General features: G+C 38.1%; 1 protein-coding gene across 4 annotated transcripts in view; it reads left to right on the top strand.

Moving 5' to 3' along the window:
* The window catches only part of RNGTT (RNA guanylyltransferase and 5'-phosphatase), a 184,795-nt gene extending 168,292 nt beyond the window's left edge, over positions 1–16,503 (top strand). For 3 of the 4 annotated variants that reach the window (XM_062608379.1, XM_062608377.1, XM_062608376.1), the window contains 2 exons: positions 10,763–10,886; positions 13,644–16,503. In XM_062608379.1, coding sequence (XP_062464363.1) covers positions 10,763–10,886; positions 13,644–13,807 — 288 coding nt within the window. In that variant the 3' untranslated portion in view covers positions 13,808–16,503. Of the gene's footprint in view, positions 1–10,762; positions 10,887–13,643 lie in introns of those variants that run through there. The other variant, XM_062608380.1, reaches the window with a different exon arrangement.
* Positions 16,504–17,291: the final 788 nt, after the last annotated feature.

Genomic DNA, 17,291 nt, shown 5'->3' with positions numbered 1-17,291 from the left:
CCTCAAAGCTGGTTAGGCTTTGAAGTTTAAGACAAACTGTTCAAGAAAGGGAGGGATTTCAAGCCAGCTCAATGCTATAAAGGCGGTTGAGAAGTGAGTTAGGGCAGTTGGCTTTCCCTACATCAGTTGCTTTGATCAAGCTGATTTTTGAAAGTCTGAGTTAAGTCAGCAACCATTGATCTTTTTGTTGTGATGTATCATCAGTAAAACAAAAAAACCCCACAACTTTCCTTCTAATTGGAATATGAAAAATGCCTAATACGGCTTTTGCAGGTTTTTCCTCAATACGTCTTCGCTTCTTATTTGGATTATAGCGCTGCTGAGTAGTTTTGCTGTTTTTTTTAAATGTTGTTGTTCGGCTTCTCTTGGCTTTGTGTTTTATATTATTGCAGTGTTTTTATCAGCTCCCTCACTTCAGTGATTCTGGCAGTCACCTGGAACTCATCCTGTGTCATTACGTACCAAAATGAAGGTGGAGTCAGCAGCATTGTGAACTCCAGTATTGGCGATCAGCTTTAAGAATGCCCTCTCAAACGGCAGGGCTTTAAAAATCGTTGTAGTTTGATTATTTTTTTTTGTCAGCCTGTATTTGAAAATTCAAAGTTCTTGCTTGCTTATGCAATAGAAATACAAAGCCTGAAAATTTTCTTTAAAAAATGTGATTCTGCTGTAAGAGACTTCTGTGATTTCAAGATCCGTTACTCTTTAAAAATACACAGGTCGTATACAAGCTATGATAAGCAAGACTGAACTCTCCTCTCTGGCTTGAACCTTTAGTTTGTAGGAGACTTGGTTGATAACAAACAATTCAGTTTAGCAAAGTGGATGTGGATTGTCTGCGTTTTTATTTCCTACACGTCCTATAAACCTCTGTATGTTCTAGTATCATATTTATGAGAAACTGGGGATTGCTTCTGAAATGCATGAAAAAAAATAAAATCACTACTTTTTGTAGGTAGTTACAGGGCAAAAACTGAAACATGTTATAAATACAGAAGACTAAAAGCAAGTTTTCTTACTTCTGGTCTTAGTTTATGGGAACATTCTCTCTGTGCAATCTCAACATTTTCAAGTATAAATAGGATTTCTAGATATTGAAAATATATACATTTATAATCTTGCTCCCTACCCCCCACCATTCTAATAATGCTTGCATAGCATGTTTAATAATTTACATGTCACTTAGCTACCAGTGTTTGATAAAATCAGTAGGCCAAATTCAGCTTCCAGTGTCTTTGTTTCTTTGTTTGCCTACTATAGTGAAGAATACAAAATAAAATTTTGATTATATTTTTCTTAATGTTGTTATTCAGTAATGTTCTGAGGTAAAGAAATTTGAGCCATGGGGGAAGCAGAGCTCTTAACAAACCAGTTTGGGCTTTGTTAGGCAGCGGAGTAGACATATGAATATATTACATATGATTATCATAAAATTATGGCCTGGAAATTGAGCAGTCATGCTGCTGCATTTTAGACAGTACATTTATAATAAGCTGTAATAAAGTAAACATTTTGAATGGGTATAAGAAGAGGCATTACTTGCAATCACAAATGTGCATTTAATTCATGCTTTTGAAGCTCAATTTCACAAAGCAAACAAATTTTCTTGTAGTGTTAACACAGTTGTTCTCAGTGGTGAATTTTGATTTGGGGGTTGGGGGGAAGTTTAAGTTAAACTGGCTGTTTGGGATCTAAATGAAGAAAAACAATATGATTCACAATGGCTGTAATTTGAAAGCTGTGTACTGTTGCAAGTAAAAGTGGGTTTAAAAGGCTCACTTGCAATTACTTGTTGCTTTGGATTCTAGTTTAAATTTCTTTTGGTTTCTTCTGATATCATTTGGTGTCTTTCCAAAAGAGTATAAACCCATGGTTTCTAAGAATGTTTCACAAGCCAGGTAAGTGATGTCTAGAATTAGGTTTAGGGCCCCATCCTGGTAAACACTAGTGTGGGCTAATTGATCTTATGAAGCTACTCAGACGTGTGTAACTTACAAGCGTACGAGTCTGTAGAGCGGAGGCCCACATGAATAGCAGTCAGATACCATCTAATTTATAAAAGTAGTTTTTCTTCAGACAACGCAGAAAGGCTGCTGGGAAGCTCCTGACAGCCTGGCCCCAGGGGGTCTCCCTGTAACCCATCCCTGGCAGTGTGACAGCAAGTGACAGAACCCCTTGTAGGGAGTAAGAAGGACAGATAAAATGAGATTAATTTAGACACCTACAGTAGCAATAGCTAGGGTACAAAGAAAAGATGAAAAACATTCATATGAGAATGTACACTGTAAAATCTATGTGTGATAAACACAAATATTTGTCAAGAGAGCCATTGTTACAGAGGTGAAATCCAACATGTGAAAGGCAGAAAATGTCAGAAAAACTCTTCATCCTATTCTGGCACAGTCATCTAGGTTCTCTTTCAGTTATTTTGAGGGATAGAAATAGCATTTCCAAAGGTGGTAAAATAGTGATAGCATTGCTTTGTCTCTGGAAGATTAGTTTGGGTTTCTGCTTATAAATTATTTAAAAGATCTCAGCTACTCTTGTGTCACAGGATTTCTTGGTAGCATGAGTGTAAGTACCTGAGGGGTAATTAGGTTTAGAGAACCTAATGGGGGGTAAATGCTTTCCCTGTTGTGTGACCACAAACTATCTTTCTCTGTTTCCCCATTTGCAAACTGAGAATAATAAGCCTTGTGAAATTCATAATTTATGAATGAGCTGAGTGGTGTTTTCAAAGTATCTTCGTTACTGTTGGTGCATAACTCTTGTCTCCTGGATCTTTGTGTCTTAGCATGCAGTGCGCTCAGTTTGGGGCCATCTCCCTTTTGCAAAAGCACTCCAAGTGAATAAACACAAATAAGATTGGCTTTTCACGAGCTAGCTCATGTCAACTAGAAATACAGTCCTCAAAATATAATTAATTGGCAGTGGGTGAAATATTTCCTCCCAGAATCATTTCTACATTGTGATTTCAGCTTTTTCTGTCAACTTGCATTGTATATCCGTGTGCTATCTCCCCGCCCCCCTACCTTCCTAGTGCGGGTAGCATTCTCAGAAATCTCCAGTTGGATTCCTTGTCCTTTACCAAAAGGATTTCTTTCTTATTTGTGGTTCTGTAACCTGCTGAACAGTTCTGCGGTTTGCTGTGTGATTTTACTATTTTGCTTGCATCTGCCTGGTTTTCTTTGGTACTTTGGTGTCCTCAAGTTTCAGTACTGACCCTAAGGATCATTAGTGGCACAGTTATTGTTGGTGTGCCAAATCCAAGGTGGCTGTCTCTGGCCTCTGCAAAGTTACCCAGGTACTTGTGGTGAAGCATTGTTCTTGCCTCTTCTACAAATTAATGAGCTGCAGAGCAGGTGAAGCTCTGTTTGCACCTAACACACATCTTCTCTACAGTAAGTTCACTCTGATGCTTGCTTTGAGAACTCTGTTACTGCCTGGGTGTTTACTGCAGTTCCCCCATCCCCTAGAGTTTCTTCCTCTTTCATCAGCACATGCTGAGGGTCAGAATTATACGAATTGCTTTTTTAATACGACTTCATTAAGAGCTTATTGCAGTGGAGGCGTGCCAGGTTCATGAGTCCTCAGCACAGAATTCTTCCATTTCTGACTTTTTACAGAAGATGCAGAAAGGGAACTTTTTCCTTTAATCCATAGACCTGTTGTGATTAGAGTGATTGGGCAAGGGATATTGATCTTGGAGGATAGCCTTTTATTACTTTGTTTCATTTAATTGTTCAAGATCTGTATGGACCCTCGACTCTCTGTTTCTTGTTCTTGACGATGATTAAAAGAAAATGGGTTTTTGAAAAGCTTAAAGGTTCCCTCAGGGGTTAGGTGGAGACAGCAAAGTCTAGCAGGCAGGTCAGCTGCTCTTTGAGTACTGTAGATGCCCAAGTTATAATGCCCAGAAGTGTTCGAAGACTTTGTTGGCTTGCTGTGGCTGACTGGGTTTTCCCATTTAGTAAAACAGGAAGTACAGAAAAAGAATATCTTGAAGAATGTTCGTCACTGAGCAAAGCATTTGTGCAAATACAGATACAATTCCACATCCTCATCTTCACAGTTGCAAGATACCTGCTTTGTTTAGATACCAGTCTTCTTCTGAGAGTCCCAAACAAAGCTCAGGAGAACATCAGTTACTTTCAGATAGGTCAGATGGTGTTGCAAGGTCAGGTGTACAGGGGACCTTCCAGGATACATTAAGAATTCTATTTCTAGCTGGTGCTGAAAGTCATTAAACTTGTAATATCACTGATAAGAGGAAGGTGTTTTTATTTGAGATGTTTCTAGCAGTCAGTTGTCAGGAAAACTGCAGGACTCCCAGCCATTCAGTGTATCAGAAAACTGTATCTGTATGTAAAAACTGCATGTAAAAATGAGAGATTCTTTGAGAAAATATTATGTGTTAAAGAATAAATCAGAAACTGAGTGCCAGACACACTGGAGGACAAAAAAAAAAAATAAAAATCAAAAGAACCCCAAATGCACAATTTAAAAAAGCCTCACTCTTGTGATTTTGACACATTTTTTTTCTTTTTGGCATTTTCCATGATTTTCCTTTGCTTGCTGTTAGCATTGTGGTTTAATTTGGTGTGAATAAAAATCTTAAAAAATCTTAAAATTTTGATATTTCTTAGTGTTCCTTCTAGGAATGATATCTCAAAACTGGAGCATTTCCATTTCGTATGTACACAAGGAGCAGCATAGTTACACTTGGATGGCTTCATTAATGTTAAATAAACATATCAGCTGCATTGTGTTTACCCAAGCTGATAACCATTTGTTGGATAATATATTGCTTAAAAGGAAACACAATCAGTATGTTTAATTTAGCAACAGACTTGGTTACCAGTGTTCTTATTTTACTTTTGACAAATCTATAGTTTTGTAACATTATTTATTGAATGTCATATTAAGAGATGGATATTAAGCTACATTACAAAACTTGGTTTGGCTTGAACAAAAATGTGAAGCAGGTTATTTAACTGAGTAACTTTTGCCAGTTGACAGTATTAATATTTGAAGTCCTATGTAATGATATGAACAGGCATTTAATAACCATCTCTTAATTTTTTATAGTTCTTTGAGAAGTTTTACTGTGGAAAACATGAGATACTTGATGTGAACAGGGAAGAAAGTTCTTTAAAAGCATCTGAACAAACTGTCCAAGAATTAGGAAGAAGTTCTGAAGGAACAGCTTGGGATCTGTATTAGGTACTGTGTTGTGCCCTGGAAGTATTGGGCTACAAGGCTGCTGACTCTCCAGGATTGTCTTAGTCAAATCATTAGCATTTCTTATATTCATGTCCTCATCTGTAATCACATGTAAGAGTGTTTTCCCAGGATAGTTCTTGCCGATACACATGGGTGCGCACTAAAATCAAGCACTTCGAGCTTTGCTTTAGGTATATTCTTGAACTAGATGGGAATCCTGTTTCTCACACCTCATTTCCTCTCAGTTGCCTTGGTTTGTCATGAAGGTCCTTGGAGTTTGCTTGCCACCTTTCAGTCTTCAAAAAGATCTCGTTTTGAGTTTGGCTTATCTTCTTATCTTCAGAAGCTATGTATTTTGTAACTCTTGCTTCTTTATGTTTTCTCTCTTGATCCTGTTCCTTCAGGAAGTCTTGACCCCTCATTTCTTAAATTGCCATATAATTGTTCTTTCTGTTCCCTGACTTGTCATTGCTGCTCCGACTGCTAAGGAGTCATAGTACCAGTGGGCAGGTTTATTCTCTCCGTTGTCTAGGACATTCCACATTGCTTGAGAAGTTTAGAAATAAAGTCTATAATAGTACATGGCAGCTGTGGGCCGTCACAGCATTTGAGAGTAATGCAGAAGTCAGGATTTGAGATGTGCTATTTTGCTAATAATAACAGGTCTTATTTCCTAAACTGTTGTTTGTGGCTGAATATATTCCAGTTCCCTCAGGACAAGGAGCTTGAAAATGTCATATTTTTTTGACAGTTCTTTGAAAAATGTGTTTTGATTTTTGCAGGATGGCTGAGTAGAGAAGGTATGGGCTCCAGTTCTCCCACAGTAGGAGACTGAGAAGCAACCAAACGGTTTCTCCCTCATGATCGCACAGGTGATCATTTATGTTGGCGTGTGCTGCTTTCACAGCAGAGGAAAAGTTAGTTACGATATCAGAGAGAGGAAGAATTACTTTCCAGGCTTACATGGCAACTCCAAACTTTTCTCCCCTCCAAGCATTTGAATTTGTGTTTAAAAAAAATGAAAGTGTATGCGCCTTGAGCATATCAAAAAGGAATGCCTTCACTGCACATGCCAGCTATAAAGAGCCAGATTCTTCTTTTAAAATGGAAAGCCATTACATTTAGAATCTTTCTTGCATGTGTGTTATGGTTCCTTTTTTAAATTCTGAATTTAGAAATAAACATCTTTTTAATGTCAAGATTTCCACTGCTACTTTTGCTTGTTTGTTCTTGCATGGAAGTCAACATTTTCTGCATCTGCTATGATGATCATTTCTTCTGGGATCTTAGAACTAAGCTGGTGACTAGAGATGTGGAATAAGCAATAGAAATAGGTGAACTGAAGAATCATTCTCTTTCTATAAATATTTGGCAATAAAGGGGAAAGTGTAACAAAAAGGCATTTAAAAAGGAAGGATTTGAAACAAAATGTGTTAAGATTTTGCTTACAAACATCACTTTCTTTAAAGGGGATTATTTACAGAGCTAAAAATCATTTCAGTTGCTTTGAAAAAAATATGCATATGGAAATATAGGGCTTCTTTAGTCAAGGCACCATTTATCTAAAAGCTTACATCTTTTTTTCTTTCTAAAGAACTCAAATATGGGGAAGGTAGATGCATTTGTAAAGTTTAAACTTGTCCATTGTAGACATGCTTTCTGCAATATTAACTTAATTACCTTAAAATCTAAATTCTCATTGTTAATACCTCTTATGTAAAGTGGTGGCTTGCCCAGAAATTTCATTCTCCTTTGGTTATGATTAAGGGTGATGAGACTAATTTTTGAGTGAAGTCTTCACAGAAAATATATATGCTTCAAATAAATGACTTGGTGGAATGATGACCCAGTGTGATGATGAAATGCACTGTGAAGATGCACAGAAAAGCCTTGGCCACTGATAGCCAGCAGAGGTAATGCAGGCATGTTTATGGGACTTTAGCTAGCTCCATTAGATGTAAATGGTTTCTTTTTCAGCTGGATATATTGTATTTTCACATTTTGCTCTAAACATAAAATGTGGCTGCATATAAACACACTGTTGTGATTCATCTCAAAACTGCTCCATTATTCTCTCAGGTGAGATAATTTGAGATGGATTCAGTACTTCACTTTTTTTAATATGTTTTGAATTTCTTTCAGAACATAGGAATGAAAGGAGGCTGGAAAATGGGAGATTTCCTAAACCTTAAGTGTCATCATTCTTAGTAAAAGAAATAAGCTTACCCCACCAAAGCTTTTCCTAGTGAGTAGCCTAGATTGTGATGGCAGTGGGAAGCCTTTATCCATGGGGAGAGGAGGGTAGCTGTCACCTTCGTGTAATCTGACATCCTTGAGCAACTTTTCCAATCACATCTTGTAATCTCACAGTAAGAGATTCCCCTTCTAAGGGGAAACTCATCTATAATTTGGGGAAGTGATTTCTGTTGGGCAAGTAAGCTGATTCCTGATAAGTAGATCAAATGCAGTCAGGAATGACAAGTGCTCTTACTGAGGAATAATTTCCTTCATCTTTAAAGGAAAGCAGTGTGCAGGTTGGTGTTCGTCCTTGCCTATGGCACAGTTATGGCTCAGACTAGAGACGCTGTTCTGATGCACACCCACTAGAACAGCCTCATGTTGGAGACGTGGTCCTCTGGGCTTCTGATCCTCACTGACTGTCTGAGAATAGGCTAGGGAATAAATATTTAATTAAGGGAGGCTTCGTGAAGTCCTTAGTGTGGAGCGTCCATCTTGAAATTGCTTAATGCAGGTTTGAGGTATTTTAACCTACTGTATAGCAGAAGCTTTGGCACTGTAACAAAAACATTGCTGCTGCTGAGGATAAGCATTCTGGCTGAGAACTGCCATCATCCCTAAGACGGTTCCACCATTTCTGTGAAGCACTAGCTAGAAATGCCAGTCATTTCTCAGGAAGAGAAATGGTGTGTTACTCTGTGGACTGTAATATTTAAAGGGGAGAAGGAGGGAGGAACCCCATACAGCAAAGGGAGAATCAAGAAGACACTGCTTTGAGCAGCTCAGAATTAATTCTCAAAGGGAAGGAAATACAAGACAGTTAAATGTGTTGGTTTCCTGTCCCACTTTGAAATACCAGAAAGTAGTATTCAAATAATAGGTAGATGCAGGGTGTAAATTATGGGTACAAGAATCACTATGGACTTGTTCAGTCCTGTGCATAAACCATTCCCATCTGGAAGTCTACTAAGGCACAATAGTAGAACAGTATTTTTAATGCTGAAAAGTGTGTTTTGCTCAGAGTACTTGTAGTTTTGATAAAATGCCTAGTAATTCCTAAAATGTTCATTAATATTACAGTAAATATATTTGCAAGACTTGAGGTCACTTAACAAAGTATAGGGAAGAGTAGGTGCTGTATTTCTTCCTTTGTAAAATATTTACTACAGCTTGCATTTGTTAAAGACTCTGATCAGCAATTTTCTAATGTGAAACTTCATGTAAGTCAGTGCTCTGGCAGGTGCTCATATTTTGTGGAAAGATCTATCTTCCAGATTGCTAATGAATGGCCAAGCAAATGTCTAGATAGTTAATAATCCTGCTTAATTGCCACAGTCAGATAAAGCCGCCATCTAATTTACTGCTATTCTGAGCATCTGAACACTAGAAGAATGATAAACCATGAGAAGGCCTTATGAGATGGTTGTTTAGTTGAAGTCATTGCCTGCAGTTTTATACTTTTCTCTCTCTAGTAGGTGATCCTTCTAACATTTCCCTGCTTGGCAGAAAATCAGATGCATGGTCATACCCCTTGCTGCCCCTGCTTCCACTAGGCAGCTGTTTTCCAAGTAATATACCTCCCCAAGGCACTGCGCAGCCAGGTTTCTTTCTGCTTTTAGGTATCCATAGTGCACTAGAAAAGGATGTTGTGTTTTCCTGCATACAGTTACTGGAACATAAATAAGTCCACAAATGTGTGTCAATCAAACATCTGGACTGTATACAGCTTTTCAATGAGGATGGAAAGAAGAGCCGTGCTGTGCAAAGCATGCTGCAAAGGAAGAGATTGCTGATCTGGGCAATTGGTTGATTTCATCTGCGTGCTCATCAGCAGATGCAAACTTCACTTAAGGCTTAAATGATTTGGGGAAAAAAGCTTTTTGCAGATGATGGAACGGATGAAGAAACAGCATGTGACACAGAAACCTGATGTATACTCTGTCCTGCAGCAGGACAGGCCACAGTTGTAAGCGGGTTTAACAAAATTATCGTGTTCACTTGACAAGTAAAATCCCAGGTCTCTCTATCCGGGAACAAACACAGGTATTCAGGGTAAATACCAAGAAAAATGTTAGGTTTCTGCTTACCAAATTAAGGATAAATCCTGTACCATGCAGTATAGGAGGACTTGGTTCATGCTTAGGACCTTTTCATGAGCTAATTGCCTTTACCTGGGAGTTAATGAAAAAGAGGTTCATGGGGTTTTCCACTGTATGTGCCATTAAGCTGTCTGGAGACAGTTATGGCCTTTTTCAAATCTGCATCCCTCTGACAGTAGTAAATTCCTGTGTCACCACTCAGGAGCAAGTAGACAACAGAGGTGAAAAATTATGCTAATGAATTCCAATAACCTGTCCCTTTTTATGAGGGCGCTTATACATAAGATTCTGAATCCTAAGTGTTGTATTACCTTGTACAGCTTTTCATTGGTAAACTATAGCAAACTAAATGGAGCTAGCAGTTAAATACAGCTTTATAGTTCTGAAGAGGCCCTTTAGAACAAAGTGAAGTATATGGATAAAATTGTTAAAGCGTTAGATAAGGTTCTCAGGTTACCATGGTTACTTGAAAATTTTGCATTGTATCATAGATTAGGATGCATGGGATGAAGTAGCCAAAACAACTAGAAAGTCCAATGCATATAAACTACATTTCCGAACCACACAGTGTTGCCAAATAGAAAGACAAATAGCTCAGGATATTGGCTGCTGACAAACCTATGAATCAATAAAGCGAGGCCTGAAGGAGATTTAGAATGTATGGGATTTGCAATTCCGCATTATTTTGGAGTTACAGTCTTAATTTTTAAAGACAAATGAAGACAAAGAATAAAAGAAAAATCCTCAGTAATGTAAGGAGTGGAATGATTTTCCACAAGCTCTTTCTGGTATTGAAATCAGACATTTGGCTTTGAGACCTTCAACAAAGAAGGTTGATGAAACATGGATAATACATTTCGTGCACTTAGGCTGGCAGTAGCACTTACACTGGAAGCAGTTTATTCCCATGGAAACCTATTTGCGTTTGGGCCAGAAGTGACTTTTTTTCCCCCCTCTGTTAGAGCTGTTGATGTTTTAGCATAATATAATTGCTGTATATTGACAGCAGATTTTTAAAGTATTTTTTAAATGTTGAGTAGCTGAGCATATGTAGAATGGAGATGTAGTCTGTGCAGATTTTCTATGTAGGATGGAGGCATGAAAAATGCCGGCAGCTTTTGATCCTCTGTTATTTATCCCTAACAGAAAGAAGAAAAAAATTAATTATAATATGTTTATCCCAAACAATTTTTTTTTAACAGGTGACAAAAGAACTGAAACAGTACGACAATAAAATTATAGAGTGCAAGTTTGAGAACAACAGCTGGGTCTTCATGAGACAGAGAATAGACAAAAGCTTTCCAAATGCCTACAGCACTGCTATGGGTGAGTAGACTGGTTTGCTTTAAAAGTTTTTCAGGCTCAAATTTTAGGGTTTTACTCTGTTCTAGTTTAAGGAGGAAAAGCCCTCTGTATTCTTATTTTTTAGCTTGGGTCCTGACTTCCCTAACTTATTATAGTAATGCCTCACCTTGCAAATGCTTATGTCATGTTTAACTTTTATATAGCAGGAATCCTTTGGTTTCAGGTTTATTTGATGAAGTCAGTTGAACAAATACTCTGATGCAGTATTTAACAGATTATGCAGAATCAACTGCCTAAGTCTTTGCAGAACTGCAAACACTTGCTCCAAGAGACTCTAAATGGCAGGGCATGCCTTTTAAGTAAGACCCTGGGAAGGTTTTATTTATGATAGCTTTGCAACAGTAGTTGCCGTGTTGGTTTGTTGGGAGGTAATGCAAACTGGCACGCTATGAGTTGAATTTATTGAACAAGAAATCCTTTATAATTTCACCTCTATTCAGAACACCAAAATCGTTATTTGGCAGATGGGCTAGAAAATTAATAGGGGAAAATGTCATCTTAAGTTCCCACAGTAGTTGTACAAACAATGAAAAGGGAAACAAATGAAAGGAGGGGGTATATCCCTGCAGAACTGTGGGACTTTTATGTTTCTCTACCAAAAAAACGTTTTGTCAATTACTGTGAATTAAATGATGTTGTTTACTTTCAGGTGAAGTATAAGAGTTTGAATTAAATGTGTGTGAGGCTGAATAACAAGTCACATTGGAACTGACTTATTAAGTGCCAAAATGAAGTTTAATCAAATGTAAGACCATGCTATTTACTAGGGCATACATAGATGATGTAAGAGTTTCTCTGAACCATTCTACTTGTATTTCTGCCTGAGCAGTGAGATTTTCTTGAATAAAAACAAAAAAATGTGGTAATTTTGTTAGAAGATAATAAATCTGTTGGCACCTTAGGGAACCAGCACAGAACGTGGCTGAAATATTTGCTGAGCAGTCCTGTCAGGGAAGAGGAATGGGCCACAAAAGTCATACAAGTACAACCACGTTTCGTCATCACCATGACCTAGATTTCTCTTTTCTGTTTCACCTTAATGTTTCAGAAGTTAGTTTTCCTTGGAGTTTTCTTTGAGGAGTAGCATATTCTTCTTTCCTTTCTTCATAACAGCAGATGTAGTTGCCCTTTTCGTCTTCTCATGTTCTCCATTTGTAGAGCACTTATGTTATTCCTGACCTTTTTTTTTCCCCCACCAAAACATAATGAACTTCCTAAAAATACAAGAAAATCAAATGCTACAGGAAGAACGGTTTTGTAAGAAATATTTTAAATTTTTCATGGGAATTTTCAGAACAGAAGGCTTTTGGCTTTAAATTTTCACTTTTGCCCATTTTTCAGAATCCCCACAAGTTGTATTTTCTCATTTGAGACTTCCATTGTCTTCTCCTCTGGATCCTTCCTCCTCTCTTTGCTTTCTTTTGATGAAAAATACTGTTTGTTTTTCTGTATGGTTGAAATAGCAACAGAGTAAGTACCTGTCTCCAACTTGCTTTTGGACTTTGATACCTTTGAAATTGAGGACTTTTTGAGTGATTAAGCTCGGACAGCCCTTAAAAGTTGATGCAGAGTTATACCATTGTGGCACAAATTCTGTTCCTAAATACTGATAATCATAATGCTTTCCAACTGCCTAAGTCATGTACAGTGCAACTTTTAAAGCACCTTTTCACCAAAGAAATAAATGAGATTAAAAAAGTGCTAGGAAGGTGTTTTGTTAATTGTAAAGTAATGCTTTGAATGGTTCTAGAATTCTGCAGGAAAGAAAGGAGGTTTTTTAAAGAGTCATTGTTATTTGTAACAATGCTCCATTACAAGTACCTTTTAAGGAGTCTTAATATTGTTTAGTACTCCAGGGGATCAGTAGATCATTTTGCATGGAAATTGAGTCCATACTGAGGCCAATCCATACATGCATAATGAATTATCCTCTGATAATTTTGTACTTACTTCCAAGGTAGTTGTAGGATTCCTACTTCATTTCTTACTCTTTATTTTTTCCCTCCTCCTTAAGTCTCTGGGGAGGATTAATTAGAGGAGTATAAAGTTACATAGGGAAAGTACTAAAAATATTTAGTTTGTTTTAAGAGAAGTAAGCCTTTTTATTTGTTCCATAAAATCCTATGGGCCTTTACTTACAAGCTACAACCTGGGGGGTCATGTTAAGTAATCCAAGTGTGCTTGTACATGCATGCCTTAACCACCATGCAACACTCCAGCCTTACAATACACATATAGCTCGCTTGTCAAGTCTTTCTGCCATATGGAGGTATATGGTATTGATGGTACTTTGTGGTGAAGAAAAGTTACCTTAATTCAGAGGTTTTAAGTTAGGCCAGTCTTGGTTCTTGCTATTAGGATTTAATGAGCATTTTAAAGCCATGTCTCACAAGGCCTTCATTGCTGTTGCTTACCTCAGTGGGATGTCAGTTCTTTGTGTTTTTATAGTTGCCCCATGAAGCCTACACACACATGTGCCTTTTGTTTGCTTTATAAAGAGAGATTCCATGACATAGGGGCCCACTACATGCTTTGCTCTCTGAGGGGCAGAGCAGGGACACTTGACTCCTGACACAACCATCTTGTGAAAGTCCACCTTTAAGGCTGAATACTGGAGCTGAAGTACGTTATTTATTTTGCAAAGAGGGGATGAAACTATTGAAGTGCTGGCTGCAAAACCTCGGTTTAGTGACTTGAGATCATGTTCTTTATTCCCAGCTGTATGCAACAGCATCCAGAATCCAGTCACAAAGGAGATGCTGTTTGAGTTCATTGACAGATGTGCAGCAGCTTCTCAAGGACAGACGCGGAAACACCACCTCGATCCCGACACTGAACTTATGCCACCCCCACCACCCAAAAGGCCACGTACCATACCATAAGGCCTTGATCTCAGCAGATAGTGTTTACAGTTCTGCAGAAGGAGAAACACAAGTGTGAAGGCTGGAAGAGAAAATCTGAATTGCTGTAAATACTTGGGTATGGGGTTTTGATTTTAGAGGGGTTTGAGTGGTTTTTTTTCCTCACAAATTCCACATACAAATGGACATTGTTTTTTAACTGATAAAGTCAACCTTACCATGTGGTATTTGAAGATAAATTTTCCAAAGGTCTAGACAAAAACAGTACAATGAAGTCAATGGAAAGCTGCCTTGTTTATATATGGATCTCTTTTCACCTTTAATTTATAATGTCAGCAATCTGGAACTGAGAAGACATTGGGATGCTTTACTTTTTAGAGGCTGTGCTTAAAAAAAGAGAAAAAAGCAGAAGTGTTTCTTTATTATTGTTGTTTAACTGCTTGCAGTTTGTCACCCATATGTAACTGATCATGGTTTCCCTGCGTTTCTAAGACTTGTGTTTAACAGTGAACAGCAGTGTTGTTTGTGCTTTATGTTGGTTCAAAACTAAACCACCTTAGATTTCACTAATTTCAAAATTAGCTGGGGTTTTGTTGTTGAAATACAAAAAATGTGAATCCTTGTAAATAGCATCACTTTGAAAGACAATGTCCTGCGCGTTTGGTTCCCCACCCCCCCCGGTTTGAACTTAACACACCATATGTATAATGGGCTGATTTTAGCTTTGCCTTCGTAAGTTTACCTGTAGATAAGGAATACACCAAATCCTTAGTATTAAGGTCTCTGTTAGGAGACTCTAGTACAGGGCTTATTTCTCCACAGTGATACCATTGTAAATATTACTAAAAAGTACACATCACTGTGATATGCAAGAGTAATAATCAGTGCTAATCATAATGTCTTAGTTCCAGGCACAAAATGGCAAAAGAAATGCCAGACAATGCCTGTGTAAACTACCAGAGAAGGTAGTTTCAGTGGGAGAGAACCACATCAGGCAGAAATGATCCTGGTTTAGTTAATTGCAGGGCAAAAATAAGCCATTTAGGGGGCAGATGAGTGTCCCAGGGAACAGGATGATCATTTCCAAAGGTGGGGTTGGCTGTCCTGTGATTCTGTGCTCCTCCTCTGGCTTTCTTTCATACCAAATGAAGAAGCACATGAATGCCCAGACGGCTGTTGTTGCAGCACACTGGCAGATGTTCCTAATATTCATCCTGGGAAGCTGCATTCTGGGTGTTGAGGGGAGGAGTTATTCTGAGCTAGGATTAATTGGAAATCAAATGGAGATTCTAAAGTTTACTGTGCATTTATCAAGCAGGGATCGAATTGGCTCTTCCTCTAGTTTACTTAGTGTGTGAGTCTTACGTTCATTCAGCAGTCTGATAAGTGAAGCTCACAAATTTGTTATAACTAAACCGCATTTCTGTTTCAGTGAGTTTTAATGTTAGTAAGAAAAATTAACTCCTGCTTTTTTTTTTTTTTTTTTATTTTTCTGTATTTTCTATATGGAAACTTTATGAGTGTGCGTTGTGGTGGCTTCTCTAGTTGTTTCAGCCTGTTGTATAAATGCACACAGCATTGTTTAGATGGCGTTCCTAGCATCTCTTTCTGGGGTGTTCCATACATGTTTTAGGGAACTGAAGGAGTTACGTAAGTTACTTTTTATACTATGGTAAAACTTGAGGGGAAAATAATGTATTCATCAAAAAAAAAATGTTTTTTTCAACTGTACATAGTTTCTGCATATTATCTATACAAGAGATATAATTATCACCTATGCAAGGGCGCAAAATTATATCCTAAGAAGAGCCTTATGAGTTTGATGTGAAAACCTATGCAGCCTCTGTGCATCTGGCATCAAAACACACAGTTAATTATTTCTTCACTCAGTATAAATAATTTCTCCAGATTATACTTGTCATTGAGATTGTCATAACATACACTTCATCACTGATCTTCGTGGTTCTATGGCAGTTGCAACGTGTGTGATGATTACAGCCTTCTCCGTGAGGTTAGGACATTTCATTCCTGTAAGGATGTGTCCAGGTTATTTCTGTCTTCCTCCTTCCCAGCTCTTGCATCTTGTATTTCAACAAGACCTAGCTCTTCCACTTCAGAGCTGTAGCACCACAGGCTGTCTTTCACATGCATTCCACCAAGCCCATGGATGTGTTGTGGCCCTTGTATTTTTGATAGTGTGTTTTTTTTTTTCCCACTCTCAGCTTAAACTGGATATTTTGAAAGAATAATGACTGAGAAGATTTAGAGCTCCACATTAATATGTGATTGTTGAACTGTTCTTGCACTATGACCTGTAGATTTTTAGAGAGGTCAGTTGCCTTTGCTTTTATGGAAAAGGAAGCTACTGGGGAAGGATTGAATGAAGAACCTGATGAAAACAAGTAGAATTTCACTTGGTCCAGATGGGTTTAATCCGTGAGAAATGCAGACCTTCTCTGTCTGCTACTAGGTGTTCAAGAGGTTGAAGCTAAGAAGCAAAGAAGAGTCTGTACCAGGAAAATAATGATGATTAAAAAAACCAAACGAAACAGCCTAACTTGTCTATTCTTTGGTGTACAGCATGAATCCATCCACTGTTTTGTCATTTGTTAAATATATAATTAAAATTTGGTTTCAGTGGAGTTTCCAGAAAATGTAAGTACATTCCTCTACAAACTGTGTATGAAGTATTTTAATAAAATCAGTGGTTTAAAATACCTTTCCTAAGGATGTGTTTGGTTTTGATGTCTGTGCTTTCCTGGTGCCAGTGCAAACACAAGGTTACTGTGGTAGTAGTGAAGAAGGTTCATCTATGTTTTTCAGAGGTTGGTGGCTTTTCTGTCAGGTAGGAACACCCCAGCCTGGAGGTGGCCATGATCCATTGTGCCATTCTTAAGTACAGTTTGCTCTTCCTGCAGCCAGAACCAGAAAGGAACCAAATGGTGCTTGAAGCACACATTTTAGGGCAGGCTGACATTATGTAGTTTATCTATTCAATGTTAAGTGCAGTTGCATAAAAAATTGTGCAAGAGGTCTGCATGGGTCTTCCGTGACAGTTTATCATGCAGCATGACCCTAAAGCTGGTAATTCACCTACTTGAACCAACTCCTGGACTTGTGTTGTAATAAGGCAGTTTCCTTTTTCAGGTTGCAGCTGTCTAGAGTCAGGAACTAAAAAGCCCATCTTGATTTTTGAAATGTCCTTCTAGTTAAGATCCTGCCTTTGCTGCCGGTATGTGCTTGTTACATGTGCAATTCTTGTGGTGCTTCCCTCGACCGTTTCTGATTTTCTGGTGTTTGAGTGTGAATGTCAAACCAGATCTGGCACTTGAGCAAACCTGGGGATGTATGATAACTTCCCTAGCCTCTACTTGGTACTCCCCTCCATGCATTGAGGAAGCAGGTTGATACACCCAGCCATCACATCACACTGTAGTTTGTGTTGGCTTGCTTGTTCACTGAAGCAGTCATTCAGGATCCCTGCTTGTCGGTTTTGTGCCTAATA

This window comes from Pezoporus occidentalis, unplaced genomic scaffold, assembly GCF_034315485.1.
Source record: "Pezoporus occidentalis ecotype Australia unplaced genomic scaffold, CSIRO_AGI_Poc_V1 ctg13, whole genome shotgun sequence".
Taxonomy (NCBI): domain Eukaryota; kingdom Metazoa; phylum Chordata; class Aves; order Psittaciformes; family Psittacidae; genus Pezoporus; species Pezoporus occidentalis.
This window is presented reverse-complemented; position numbering and strand designations above follow the sequence as displayed.